This window comes from Zingiber officinale, chromosome 5A (assembly GCF_018446385.1).
Source record: "Zingiber officinale cultivar Zhangliang chromosome 5A, Zo_v1.1, whole genome shotgun sequence".
Taxonomy (NCBI): Eukaryota; Viridiplantae; Streptophyta; class Magnoliopsida; order Zingiberales; family Zingiberaceae; genus Zingiber; species Zingiber officinale.
The window spans coordinates 117,669,928-117,686,172 of record NC_055994.1 but is presented as its reverse complement, the minus strand read 5'-3'; the positions used below and the strand labels follow the sequence as shown (position 1 = coordinate 117,686,172).

The following is a 16,245-nucleotide window of genomic DNA, read 5'->3' as shown; positions in this document are numbered from 1 at the left end:
CTAATTTCAATCTCATGAATTAGCTCAATATCATCAGCAAGTAACGGACTCTACAAGCAATTTTTCTTGAAATATGACTATCAAATTCTAATGTCAAGAGTCATGTCTGTTAATTCTTAGTTTTATATGTACTGAACCTCTTCTTTAATATCAAGCTTTTAAAGGTTTGTTTTACATTTTTGGCTGACCGTTCCTCACAATTTTTATTCAGGTTAATAACATTGGTGGTTATCTACCTGGCAGAATAGTCTTCTTCTTGGTACACATTTTAATGCCAGCCTTTTATTCTCTCTCTCTCTCTACTTCTCTATCGTTTTATATATTTGTCACACAGTTTTGTTAAAATGCTTAATTTATCTATAAAGATCAGAACTTCAAAGGCTACTCTTTTTATCATTTATCGTCATCTTTCAACATTACATGAAACGCTTTGATATGTTTACATTGATTTTTGGGTTGATTGAAGTGGTTAATTTACATTCCCACTCCACTATGTCTCTTGATGCTTCAATGTGTCAACTCTCCCCTTCCCACCACTACTGGCGCCCAATAAGAAAAGTAGTTAATTCATATCCTTACTCCCACTCCATGGCTCTTAACACTGTGTCAACCCTAATAAAATTTACTATCATAGCTCCTTAACACAAGGCAGTGGAGTAAGCTGATACAACCCAAAGATGAAACTTTACAATCTAGAAAGCTTGATCCAAACATGAATTTTCCAAATTGAAGATGAAACCTTATAAAAGTAAAGACTTCATGAACTAGAGATCTCAACCCAAACAAATTTGATTCCCACTTGAGGATGATTTGATTTCTTAGGAAACTTTACAATTATTTGAAAAACATTGGTTTCTATACTTTTAGAAAATGTTCATAATGGAATAACTTTACAATCTAGTCATTGTGCTTAAGTAAATACAGTGTGGCTTAACAATCAGTAGTTGAGATCTTTTTTCAACTTATATTTGAAAATCCAATAATTTTATTTTGATCATTGTTTGAAATCTCATACTACATGTAATGAGTAATGACATAACATAAATGTGTCATCTTGATATTATTAAAACTTAATACTACTCGACATAGGTAGTCTGCTATTGTCGTTGTGTCAATCATGTCACATGTATATTTGTCACTCTTTGCATGCTACAACACACATCGAGCAATGAATTAAAATAATATTTATTATTTTTGTAATTTGTGTCTAAACAATATAATGTCAAACTGTGTGATTCCAAATGGAACACAAAGTCCAAACTTCATATTTTTGTTCTTTTTTTCCCTTCTTCGTCTCCTTACTACTTCCCCCACCAATTCACCACTAGTATTAACTTGATATAGTACTCTTGTTCTAATAAAAGATCAAAATTCCCACAGCTCGAGATTTTAAACTTTGATCTTAAAAATTGATGTTGATTTAAAAGCCAAACTAATGTTTCTTAGGATAGTTAGTCATATATACCATGAGTAGAAAAAACATTTTTAAAAAAGCTTTGGCATGTATTATTCTAATTTAGATTTAAATTGCAGGTAAACACTCATCTCACACCTAGGCCTATTCTTCTTACTCGACATGGTGAAAGTCGTGATAATGTTAGAGGAAGAATCGGAGGTGATGCAGTTTTAAGGTTAGCTCAATCTTCAACTGTGTAATAGGAATCAAAATTATTTCATCTTAAGATAATTTTGCTCAAGTTACAAGTGTCATGCTCTACTTGTGGTGGATCCATCAAACAATATACTTTAGCTTGGCACTCATGTTCTAAGCCTAAAAGGAACCAAGCCATTGAAATTGGTTTTTAAGCCAAGATTGGTTTGTTTTTCTACAAGCTTAAGCTTAGTTTGTTTAGAAATGTTATCAAGTTTTTAATTCAAACTTATTTGATTGATTGAAACTTTTATATTTTTAAACTTGTTTGGTTGCTTAATAAGTTTGATGTATAAGCTTATTTATATTAGAGTTTTTTTGTTTATTTGCAAATTTAATAAGAGTTTTTAATGATTGTTCACATGCATTATTTTTGAACATTGTTTATAAACAATTCATAGTTGTTTATGAACATTAAGGAGCTAAATACATATATGTTCAAGTTTGTTTATTTAATTTAATGTGTTCAAGATTCTTCATTTAATTAACCTTGTATGTTAAACGAACATAAACAAGTTCTTACTGAGCTGAACACTAAGATTACTCATGTACGTTTGGATCATTTACAACCCTATTAAAATAATGTCAAATAAAATAATATCTCGAGAAGCAATAATCATTAGTATTTAGCACAACCAACTTCATATTCATTGTGAAATTGGAAGTAACATAGAGAAATAAACACAAATGTCCAAAGTAGGCAAAAGGAGCAATAAGGCTCAACAACAACAACAACAATAGAGATATGATTTGAAATATCATACTATGTTAGGTGAAATTGTCAAAATGTATCATTTTGATAAATCACTAGAATTCGATACCACTTGGCACAAAAGTTCAAAATCTCAAGTGTCATAGTTTCGGTCTTTGATTGATAGGTACTATTCTAATATTGTGTCGATGTTTTGATGTATGGTGTCAATGATATAGATCAGAGGTTAAAAAGGGAAGAAGATAAAACAAAAGGAGACATCGGCTATGTCGTGTGGTCTTAAGTTTAAGTAATTTAGTGGAATGATATGTTTTGACTGTTTCTCCCAGCATGGTACAATATTTAAAATCGTGTTGAACATACACAATGTTTCTTTCCTATGTTACATCTCCTTTCTTCTTCAACTCTAATCATTACTGACATCGTACATCGAAATATCAACACAATATCAAAATATCATTCAGTTAAGGATTGAATCTTCGACATGACTTGAGATTTTGAACCTTGAACAGAGGTTCATCAATGCATTACAAAGATTAAAACAAATAATAAGAAGTTGTTTATAACTACAATGATCATCTTGTTATATTTGAGAGTGTCCTAAGACAATTATCTTTGATATTGTATTATTTATTTGATAAATAAAATTCACTATTTGAGTATACATTCTATATGTATATGATTTGATCTTAAACTTAGTTAATGAAGTCCACAATACAATACAGTGGGTATCTCATCATGTGTAATTATGTATGTATTAAAACTTTCTCTAGTAGATGAATTAGTGAGATTGAACATCATCAATTATGTGAGACTAGCATATATTATACTCATTGGTTTATCCAAGTAGTCGATTCTCGCCAGTTGGAAACATTAGGGTGTTGAGAGTTAACATGTGGATATTAGTTATGGGTAACTAGTTCATTGGATGTGATCTGCTATGCGATTTCATGTGGTTCTTTATATGTCGATGAAAATATCATTGCAACTTGAGTGCAAATTTTCTTAGATTTGAGGTATTTAAATTCGTGTTTTCTCCCTGAGCATCGAATCTCTCTTCTTTTCTTCCTCACTGCAACCCTTCCCTCTCAAAACCCTAGTTTTTTTCCTCTCCAATCCCTCATTCTCAAAATATGTCTTTTTCTCCTCTCTACATTTCACCCCTCAAAACCTTTCATCCTTAAAAAACTACATCCTTCTCCGTTCTTCTCCACCTCAAGCCCTAACCTTTTTATATGAAGGGCAAATCGGGTAAGCGTAACGACTCTATCCCCTTTGGCATTATCTTTCGCGATGAATTTCATAAAGCTAGATATGAAGCACTTGTTAAGCGAATGTTTGTTAATACTAGATATATGAATGATCATATGTTTAATGCTCTAGGACTCAAGGATGATACGTTTTTTTGGATGTTAGAGCGAGTAGGATGGTTAGCATTCATGAATATGAAATTTCCTAGACTTATATTTTGTTATCTTAGCAAGACATCTCCTAGGAGGTGTAGATCTGGGATGATTGGGTATAAGCTAATATACCCGAAGATGTTTGAATAACCCACAGATGATTCGCCACTCCTTTAATAAAGGAGACGTATACCCTACGACCTTTTGCTAGGATTATTACTCGTAAATTTGTAGCCAAAGCAGAACATGTGAGGATGGTCTTCTTGGATATGTGTTTGAGTAATTTGAATCTACTGGAAAAGGAACTATTACTTGGGCTAGGTGGGACGTAGTCAGCCTAGTAGGGACTGACACAAACTATATCCTGAACCAAGTGAGTATAAGATGCGTGAAAAGAATAGACACACTAATAACTGTAATTGTTGAAGGGTTCAAAATTTGTTCTACGATCAACTATGATTTTTGGTCAATTAGGGATTATGATGTACTAATAGGTGCCACTCATGATCAATTCATAATTAATGGTTAATTATGAATGACCAACATAACCGGTCACCCATTGGGTTACACGCATTATGAGAATATCCGAAAGATGTAAAATAAGTTTTAGAATATGATTCTGAAATTAAGAGAAATTAAGTCTTGTAGGACTAGACGAAGGGCAAATATGGAAGATATTTGTTGGGATGGAAGCATTAGTGGGTCATGCCTCTTGTAGGCGAGTTGGATCTATTTTGGTTTAGTTATGAACCAAAATTGTTTTGATTTAGTAATGAAACAAAATTGGTTTGGTTTTAAACCAAACCTATTGCTGTTGGATAGGGATGACTTATTGAGTACGGGTTTGATCTTGCTTATCAAACTCAGATGGAAACGTATAAATACATCTTCACGGGAGAAGAGAATGATAATAAGAGATTTTGCTTTTAGTGAACCAACCCTAAACCAAGGAATAACATAAACTGAAAAGAAAAGGATACAGCCGTCAAGTGTGTGCATTTCCAGGTATAAGCTAGCTCATCTATCAAGTCTCTTTGTTTCCTTGGTTACCTGCACCACATGGATCTAGCAAGTTCTAACATTTTATAGTAAGAAATCAATATACATTCACAAGCTTTTATATATATATATATAAAAGTAAGAAAATACTTTAAACATTTAAGATCTAAGCCTTGTTGACATAAAATATGATAACATCAAACATTATCTTTCATTGTCAAAAATAATTAAGTCAGTTCTTAGCATTGAATGTAGCTCCTTTTTTCTCAACCTCTGTTCGTTTGGTCAAACTTTTATCCTAGTATTAGATTGGCAATGTTCACGGGACTCTTCTTAAATCAGATTCCCAAATCTTTTTTGTTTTGGTAAGGTTCACCGGACCCTTGTTTAGTTGGATTCTCAAACCTCTTTTGTTTTGGTAAGATTCACCGGACCCTTCTTAAGCCGGATTTCTCTACCCGTCACATTTTTACAAAAACTCACACTATCCTTCATTCAATTGCATGGTATCATTAAAGAAACACATGACAGATTCAGAATCTTCTTAAATTAAGCATAGGAAATATTGAAGTACATGAATAATAATTTGAAAACAAACACTTACCTAATTGTACAAAGACTAAGTATCAGAATAATCCTAATAATAAAAATTAAATCAATAATTTACCCCCCCCCCCCCCCCCCCCCCCCCCCCCTTTCTTCCTTCTAACTAATAATTTCCTTCATTTCCTTAAATGAGTTTGTAGCCATTTTCCTAACCGATTGATAACTATTTCGTTAGTCAATCAAATGAATTACTTACTTGACCTATCAATTAATTTCATCTACAAATTTAATTAATTTGTAATTAAATCAATCAAATCACCTCATACCCTTATAATTAATCAATTAATTATTCAATTATCAATCATATCACTTGGTTGATTAATTATAAGGATTACCTCACCTGATCAATAATTTAGTTTTGTAATAACATAATTAATTCTAAATTATTAATCAAAATAATTCCATGAGTTTATTAACTAAGCAATCAGAATTTAATTAACCATTAATCCAATTTAACTAATCTGTAAATATAAATTAATCAATATTATTAATTAGCCAGTCAATTTAGTAATCGTCTAAATTCTTTTTAATGAGTTTGTAGCAACGATCTATCAATCACTTAATTGATCTATGATTTAATTAATACTTATTAATTAATTCATATTCAACTTAATAATTTAATCACTTTGTAGTTGGATTAATTCATTAATTATTCATTCCATAAGGTCATTAATTAACTAATTAATCAATCGGTTAAATGCTCCTGACTTGTTACTTATTCATTAGATAAGTAGATTACTAATAATTCTGTTTACTCATCCCATGAAAAATTCCATTTTAATTGATTCATCTATTAATTAATCACCTAACGAATCAATAAGTATCACACCATTAACTAATTAAGGTATTAACAATAACCCAAAACCTAATGTTCCCTTAATTTAATAATTAATTCCTTGCGATCAAAACGCTAACGACGTACTCTAATTAATTTAACAAATTTATTAATTAAATGAATCCAATTAACCATTAATTACTTACATGTCCTCTAATTGATTATGCCGTTAATAAATTAGACCATATCTTAATAATCAACAATAATTAATTAAGCTAGTTAATCTAGTTTTAATCCAACCATTTAATCTATGTTACCCTTACCCAATGGAAAATAAAATCTTGTTGATATTAGACTTTACAATTCTTTCAAGAAAGAAATCTTACATGAAAAATACAAGCAACATGGTCTATATCAAAAAGTCACCTTCCTACAATTTAAAAATATATTTTTTAATATCGTAACCAACTTCAAAACATTCATACTACGACCCATATAGTGCAAACAAACATGTTAGAAAAACTTGCCCTAGTATTTGCGTGTGAAAAGATACTTAACGAGACGTAGGAGAACGACGTGAAGTAATCCGGCAACGTTTTTCCTCAATTTCATCAAGGGTTGCTAAGGGTTAGGGGGAGAAAGGGCGGCAACACAAATATGAGGGAAACCTAAAATTTTCGCTTAAAGGAATATATTTAAAAGGGTAGGTAAGATGAGTTTGCTAACAAATTGGCTCGGGGTCCATTAATTTATTACTTAACGTATTAATTATTCCGACCCTTTAGTGTAAATATTTTTATGATACATTAAAAATTAACTAAATAACATAAAAACTCTGATTTATTTAATCATACTTACGTTTTTTTTGGGTACTACATTTAGGTTTTTCTCTCTTCCTCTCCTTCTCTTGTGTCGTCGACCATCAAAAGAGGTTGCCCCCTTTTGTGTCGCCGCCTTCAGCCCACTGTTGGCCAACCTAGCCGCTGGGCCTTTCAGCCAATCACCCTATTGTCGTCTCTTGCTACTTGACAACCCCTTGCCGCCGGCCTCATAGAGCAGGACAATAACTCTTGCCGACGGACAACAACTTGAGTTGCTCTCCCAATTTATACCGTCGGTTTCACTAGCTGTTGTGCACAAATCGGGCAGTGGGTTCTTCTCTTGTATTACATCATCTCTTTCCTTCGGCTAGTACTGAAACGAAGATGTAACTTGTGGCTTTGCGAAGTTGTCTTAAATGTATCTCGGCGTGGTTACTAATTGAGGCAAATCTCGTGAGGCAAATCTATTCAGATAGTCTTGGCGATAGCAGGTTATTATCATTATGAGATATGACAAATGGATGTGAAAACATCTTTCCTTAACGAAATTCTATTTGAGAATGTATATCTGATACAAAGGTTTCATGTCTGTTGACCATAACAAAATATGCAAGCTTCAGCGGTCCATTTATGGACTCAAGCAAGCATCTAGGAGTTGGAATGCCTATTTTGATGAGGTAATCAAAGAGTTTGATTTCTCACAAAATCCAAATAAACCTTGCGTGTACATGAAGGTTAGTGGGAGTGTGGTTGTGTTCCTAGTGTTATATGTTAATGACATATTATTCATAGGAAACAATGTGCTTACAGTCAGTTAAAGTTTGGTTGTCAAAAATATTCTCCATGAAAGGCATGGGAGAAATCGCCTATATCCTTAGGATTAAGTTCTATAGATATAGGTCAAAACAGTTGCTTAGTCTTTTATCATCTATATACATATAAAAAGTGCTAAAATGGTTTAGCATGGATAAATCCAAGAAAGGTTTTATTTCCATGAGGTATGATTCACCTTTCGAAACCTATGTGCCCGAGCACACAAGATGAGAAGATGCGCATGAGTCAGATCTCATATGCATCAGCTATAGGATTTATCATGTGTGTTATATTATGTACTTCGTCCGATAAATTATACGCTCTAAGTGTCATGAGCTGATATCAATCAGATCCGGGAATGGATCATTGGATGGTGGCTAAGGCAATTCTTAAGTATTTTAGAAGAACTAAGGATTTATTCTTGGTATATAAAGATGGTGATATGGTCATACGCGGATACACTGATCCTAGCTTCTAGACAGACAAGAATAATTCTAAGTCTCAGTCTGGATACATATTCACTTTAAACGGAGGTGCTACAAGTTGGAAAAGTTTCAAACAAGAAACCGTTGCTGATTTTACCATTGAGACGGAATACATTACGGATTTTGAATCAGCAAAGGAAGCGGTTTGGATCAAGAAGTTCATCACTGAACTTGGAGTGATTCCAAGCATTGTTGAAGTATTATCAGTTTACTACTATAGTAATGGGGCCATTGCACAGCCAAGGAACCTAGATCTCAACAATGATCTAAACATGTGTTTCGTCACTATCACTTGATCAAGGAGATCATAAGTAGGAAAAAATACAAATTGAGAAAATTCTCACCAAAAGGAACCTAGCAGATTCTCACAAAATCTTTACCACAAAGTAAGTTTGAGAGGTATGTTAAGTCCTCTAGTATTAGATACTAAGACGATTGACATTAGACCAAATGAGAGTATGTTATATTTGAGAGTGCCCTAATACAATTGCGTTAGATGTTGTATTATTTATTTGATAAATAAAATTTACTATTTGAATGTACATTTCATATGTATGTGATTTGATCTTAAACTCAATTAATGAAGTTCACAATACAATGCACAACATGAGAGAAATTGTGATTGGATCATAATTAGTGGGTATTTCATCATGTGTAATTATGCACGTATTAAAATCTTCCCCAGTCGATTAATTGATGAGACTGAACATCGTTAATTCTGTGAGACTAGCACAAGTTATACTCCTTGGTTTAATCAACCAGCTGATTCTCGTTGGCCGGAAATATTGGGATGTTGAGAGTTAACATGTGGAGGCTAGTTAAGGGTAACTAGTTCATCTGATGTGACATGTTATGAGACAATGAAAATCTCATTGCAGGTAAGTACAAGTTTCCTTAGATTTGAAGTATTCAAGTCATCTTGGTTATGAAGGTTTATACTTTGATATCTTATCAAAACATCTCTTAGGAGGTTTAGGTCTAGGATAATTGAGTATAAGTCAATATATTCGAAAATATTTAAATAGCACACAGAGGATTCACCACTCCTTTAATAACGGAGATGTATAGCCTACGGTCTTTTGTCAGGATTATTACTCGTAAATCTTTGGCCAAAGCAGAATATGTCAAGAGGATGGTCTTCTTGGACACGTGTTTAAGTAATTTGAATCAACCGGACAAGGAACTATTATTTGGGTTAAGTGTGATGTAGTTAGCCTAGTGGAGATTGACACAATCATGTCCTGAACCAAGTGGATATAAGATGCGTAAAAGGAACTGACACACTGATAACGGTAGTTGCTCAGAATTTGTTCTAGGATCAATTGTGATTTTTCGGTCAATTGAAAATCATGATGTACTATTAGGTGTCACTCATGATCGATTTATAATTAATGGTTAATTATGAACGACCAATATAACCATGAATCTATTGAGTGACATGCACGACGAGAATATCTGAAAGACGTAAAATAAGTTTAAGAAAGAGAATTCTCAAATTGAGAGAGATTAAGTCGGCTAAAACCAGACGAAGGGTAAATATGGAAGATACTTGATGGGTTGGAAGCATTAGAGGGCCACGCCTCTTGTAGGCAAGTTGGATCTATTTTGGTTTAATTATGAATCAAAATTGATTTGATTAGTAATGAACCAAAATTGATTTGGTTTTAAACCAAGTTGGTTTTGAACCAAACCTATTGCTAATGGATAGGGATGGTTTATTGGATACGGGTTTGATCTTGTTTATCAAATCCGGATGAAGATGTATAAATACATCTTCGTGGAGAAGAGAATAATAATAAGAGATTTGGCTTTTAGGTTTTTCTCTCTTCCTCCCTCTCCCTCTTTTGTGGGACCATCTAAAGGGGCTGCCCCCTTTTGTGCTGCTGCCTCTCACCCATCGCCGGCCACTTCAGTTGTTGAGCCGAGCCACCCTGCCACTGACCCCAGTTGCTGGACAACCCCTTGCCACTGGACTCACAGCGCCAGACAACAGCTCCAGCCGCTGGACAACAATTTGAGTTGCTGCCCCAATTTGTGTTGTTGGGTTGCACTAGCCGCTAGGCACAAATCGGGTGGGTCATGGGTTCTTCTCTCGTATCATGTCGTCTCCTTCTTTCGGCTAGTACCGAAACGACCCGACTTGTGGCTTTGCGAAGTCGTCTTAAAGGTATCTCAGTGTGAATGTCGATAGAGGCAAATCTCACGAGATTTGCTAGTTGATGCCGTTTCTGTTACACATTAGCCGTCGCGTCTAATTTCTAAACGAAATTTTATTCTACATTTATGTCTAATATGTATGTTCTTGTGAATGTGTGTGATGCATGTTGTAATAATTTAGGAAATTATTATACTTCCGCTGTGTGTTTATAAAAAACATACTTTTTTACGCGTATAGAAACATCAACACATGTACCATGTGTGTGCTTTACACTAATTGTAGCACAATCTTTCTACAAGAGACATTATACTAAAATAGACAATGCTCTAAGAGCTTTTCATTTGCTAAAGTATTCATTGCAATTATCATTTATAAATGTTACATAACTATTAAACTCTAATATTTAATACATGAATGTGGTTGGTCGTATCCGATGATGCTACCCCCGCACTCATTTTACGATTGAGTGGTGCACTATTATGTCTACCACATCATACTCATTATTATGACTAAAATATCTATAGCAAAGTTATCATCCATTCATGGTATAAGATAATGTATTGTGCCGATCGACACTGGCAAAATTTTCCATTCCACTTACGGACCAGTACCAACTCATTCCTCCATGAGGTCACGGAGGAAGCCACAACCTTGTTGCATCCTTTGTTTATTTATTTATTTATTTTTAATTTTTCTAGATAGTTAATTCAAATCCCTTTCATTTACCTAGGCCACTGGCCATTTGCTGGAAGTTTTGATTTTAATACCGATATTTTAGCAACAAATCTAATAAATCTAAGTATTGTGCTTGGTCTATTGATTTATTTTGGAAAGGGACTGTGTCTAAGTTGTTTATATGAGAAATAGGATGGATCCATCCATCTTCCCTTATGTTATTATATATTAAAATTATTATATGCAAGAACCATAACATTTCATGATTTATTAGTAAATCCACTTTGATTCTCTATCAACCAATAATGCCAGACCTTTAACATAGTTAAAGCTAATTTTTTCCCATTTTTCAATCGTCCACAGGGATAAATTAAGAGGGAAAAATCCTCTTTCATGATAGTTAATTTTTTTTCCTACATCCCTCCACGAGAAAAACAAAAAAAGTCCCTCTTAAAGGATGGTTAGACTTTAACTAACACTCAATTTATTTTAATTCAATAAGCATCAAACATTTCATTAGATAATATGAAAACTTGAACTCAACATTCAACACCTCAAATATAACTCAATAATAAGCATTTATAACAATCAAATATTAATAAAAATATTTTTTAATTAATATATTTATATTAAAAAAAAGTACCAAAATTGCATTGAGCTAAACAACTTTTAGCATGATATATATCACATGTATGTTACTATTGTATAGTTGCAAGATCATATGTCATAAGATTCTACCTATATGTAAATTATTAAAAGTCAACAATGTAATGATCAAGGAAGACATAAGAATACAAAGGCAACAAATCAAGCCAAACAGAGAGAACAAAAAGGTAAAATGGCACTATAAAGATCTGGTATTCAGACCAACCCCAAACCAATATGGTTGTACAACCATTCACATTTCCTTTCACTGTTAGCAGACAAGTATACAACCACAAGCTAGCTCAATTCTTGATGTTATCATACCATCCATACTTATCAATGAAGACAATTTCCATCTCAATTTCCGATACAATTTCCTAGTTGAACACCTAATCTGACTATAATCTGAGATCTTATCAATGACCTCACAGTTTTACCTCATTATTTATACAAAAGATCCAAACAACTATCTTGAGATCAACATCAACACTATTATGATTCTATAATCTTTAGATAAGGGCCCACAGTCAACAATCTATATTAATCTGCTATACCATTGTGATGTTATCTCTAATGTCCACTACAATCTCAACCACTTATTTTAATGATATTGGTAACTCATAGGATCCACAATATATCATCAACCTTAAATATGGGCATCAAAACTATGGACTAACAATTAAGGAATTTATTACCATAATTATGCTATTAGTATATATTATTACCTAAAATATATCATCTATAATTAGTATATTAATTGTATATATTTTCTTAATCAAAAAGTTTGTACAACAATTCTTATTTAATGGAAAGGATCCTCAGGAGGAAGGTATTTAGTCATTTACGCAAATTTATTATGATATCAGAGCTTACCTCTCAAATCCATAGCTGAATCTTTGGATTTCTATCAGTTTTGCTTCTGTCTTTCAAAGTTTTCTTGATTGTCTTGTTTTTTTTGTGTCGATTAATTTCTTATTAACAACTTTCTCGTATTTTTGTGGTCAATCAACTTGTGATTGAGAGTATTGCATTGAGATATCTTGTTCAAATTTTTTTTCGAATGACTAGGGAGAATTTTTTTAGAATAATACCTATAGAGATCTTTACTATCAAATTTACAAGAAAGAATTATGCAGCATGAGAATTTCAGTTCAAAATGTTTTTAAAATGGAAAAAACTTTGGAGTCACATTGATGGGTCTTCTATGGCTCCTGAAGATGCTAAGGAACTTAGCCAATGGGCAACAAAAGATGCTCAAATTATCTCTTGGCTTTTAAGATCTATTGAAGCCCATATAGTGAACAATTTATGCCCTTTGGTATAGCTAAGGAGATGTGATATTATTTGAAGAGAATATACCATCAAGATAATACTGCAAGACGATTTCAACTAGAGCTTGAGATTAGTAACTTCAGTCAAAGTGATCTCTCTATTGAGCAATATTATTCTTTATTTCTTAATCTTTGGAGTGAATATTCTAGGATTATATATTCAAAGGTACCAAAAGAGTCCTTAGTAGGCGTGGTCATTTTTTGATGAAATTGAGACTAGATTTTGAAGTTGCTCGGGCTGGATTGCATAATAGAAATTCGGTTCCTTCTTTGGATGTATGTCTTGGTGAATTGTTGTGTGACGAACATAGATGGGCTACACAAGTGCATTACAAGAGAAATCTATTGTTATCAATGTTGCTTATGTTGCTGAAGGGAGGAATCGTGGAAATGGTCAAATGCATTGCTATAGTTGTAAGGAGTTTGGGTGTATTGCTCGCAACTGTGATAAGAAATTCTGCAATTATTGTAAGCAACATGGACACATTACCAAGGAGTGCTCTACATGTCCAGAAAATCCGCGAGCCCAAGCTTTTCAAGTTGTTGTTCCAGACCTTAATATTATTGGTCCTACATCCACAACCATTAGCATCAATCAATCTGTTCTTACTCTTGAAATGGTCCAAAGGATTCTCATAGCTTTTTCCACTCTTATACTTAAGGGCCAAGGTAAGACTACTTCTCCATGGTTCGTTGACTCTGGAGCATCTAATTATATGACTGGGTCACCCAATTTGTTGAATAATCTACGATAGTATACTCGTACACAAAATATACAGATTGCTAATGGCAGGAATCCTCTAATTATAGCCATTGGTGAAATAAGATCTTCTTTTCGTTATGTATTTGTCTCCTAGGTTGTCTACAAGTTTAATTTCTATTGGCCAGATGGTGGATAACAATTGTGGTGTACATTTCTCTCGTGGTGTTTGTATTGTACAAGATCAGGTATCGGGGAAGGTTATCGTGAGAGAGCCTAAAGTGGGTAGATTATTTCCATTGCAATTTACTATTTCTAGAAATTTATCCTTCTCTTCTATTGTTGCTGCAAATAAGGCTGATGTTTGACATAAACGATTGGGCCATCCAAATAATGTGTTTTCATCTAATTTAATGAAACATGGTTTCCTTAGTAACAACGATCAGTCTTCTAATCATCTATTGCCTCTTGCTTGCTCTCCTTGTAAATTGGAGAAAAGTAAAGTTTTACCTTTTCCTACTATGGTGGTCGTGCTAATACATGCTTTGAGATAATACATAGTGATGTTTGGGGCATTACTCCTGTCATTCCCCGTGCACAGTAGAAATATTATGTGGCATTCATTGACGACTATAGTCGTTTTACGTGGATATATTTTTTATGCAGTAAAGACGAGGTGGTCATTGTTTTTCAAAATTTCTAACTTATATTGAGATGCAATTCTCCACTTGTATCAAGTTTTTAGGTCTGATAATGGTGGTGTATATCTATCAAGTGACTTTCAAGCCCTTTTGCAATAGAAAGATATTATATGTCAACGATTATGTCCTTTACTCCCTAGCAAAATGGGATGGCTGAATTTAAACACCATCACTTGTTGGATATGGTTCGCAATTTTGGATGAAACCTTTGTCCACTGTTGTTTATTTGATTAATTATCTACCTTTTCAACAATTGAATTATGATTCTCCTTACTATCGTCTTTTCGATATGTATCCTAATTATCACATGCTACACACATTTAGATGTGTTTACTTTGTTCACTTGCCTTCTCATGAGCGTCACAAGCATGCAACTCATTCCGTACCATGTGCTTTTATGAGTTACAACAATGCTCAAAAGGGGTTTGTGTTATGATATTATTGCTAATCGTTTGCGTATTTCCATATATGTGATTTTCTTTAAACATGAGTACTATTTTCGGCAACATTTTTCTCCTTCTGAAAATGTTCTTCTTCCTATCTTTGATGATATCTCTCCACCAATTGAGCAATGCAAATCTAGAATTGTCTATCAACAACGACAATCCCCCTCCTCACAAATCATTCCCGAACTTGATCACTCTGGTGACTCTTCGGAAATCCTCTCGCATCCTTCATCTTCCTGATAGGTATGGTTTCTCTGCCACTTTAGGTAATACTACAACTCTTACCTCTTATTCTTAGGCAACTAAACATGCATGTTAGGTAAAAGCTATGCAAGAAAAACTTCAAGCTCTTCAGGAGAATCACACTTGGGATATTGTTACTTGTCCTACTGATGTTAAGCCCATTGGTTGTAAATAGGTACATTCCATTATCTGACGGCTCACTTGACAGATATAAAGGAAGGTTGGTGGTACTTGGAAATCGACAGGTGTATGAAGTAAATTATGAGGAGACATTTGCTCCTGTAGCCAAGATGACGGTAGTGAGATTTGTTATAGCTATTGTTGCTTTCAAGGGTTGGTCATTACGACAAATGGATGTTAAAAGTGTTTTTTTGCACGGAGATCTTAAGAAAGAGATTTATATGACTCCACAATCAGGGTTATTTTCTACACCCTCTTGATGTTTGCAAGCTGAAACGTTCACTTTATGGTTTGAAGCAAGCTCCACGTGCTTGGTTTGATAAGTTCCGCTCTATGCTTATTAGCTTCTCCTTTGTCCAAAGTTAATATGATTCCTCTTTGTTTCTTTGCAAAACTGCTAATGGAATCGTCTTGCTTCTAGTATATGTTAATGGTATTGTTATTATAGGATTGACTCTGCCTTGATTTCTCAGCTTCAGGAGTGTTTTCTGGCCTTGAGGTGCATTCTACCTTAGTTGGAATTTTCTTATATTAGCATAAATACCTCTAGGAGATAGTCACTTTGGCAAGTGTCGTTGTGTTGATGCCCCTTTAGAAGTGAATGTTAAATATTGCTCTGATGAGGGTGATTTTCTCTATGATCCCTCTTTATATAGACAACTAGTGGGGAGTTTGAATTATTTAACTATTACTCGGCCTGATATTTCCTTTATTGTTCAACAAGTTAGTGAATTTATACAGATGCCTAAGCACCTCCATTTGTCCATTTGTTTGAATCATTGTTTGCTATTTGCAAGGCACTTCTGCCCGTGGTCTTTTCTTTTCTATGGGTTCTCCTATTCGTTTGATTGCATATGGTGATGCTGATTGGGTCGGTTGTTCTGATACTCGACGTTTAGTT

At 33.7% G+C, this 16,245-nt stretch overlaps 1 protein-coding gene across 5 annotated transcripts in view; it reads left to right on the top strand.

Annotated features, from left to right (window-relative positions):
• Positions 1–16,245, top strand: part of LOC121981473 (6-phosphofructo-2-kinase/fructose-2,6-bisphosphatase-like) — a 56,286-nt gene that overhangs the window by 29,879 nt on the left and 10,162 nt on the right. For all 5 annotated transcript variants that reach the window (XR_006111820.1, XM_042534004.1, XM_042534003.1 and 2 more), the window contains 2 exons: positions 212–259; positions 1,534–1,631. Coding sequence is in view for 4 of the 5 variants with exons in the window: in XM_042534004.1 (XP_042389938.1) it covers positions 212–259; positions 1,534–1,631 (146 nt within the window). In the remaining variant the exon portion in view is untranslated. The remainder of the gene's footprint in view (positions 1–211; positions 260–1,533; positions 1,632–16,245) is intronic.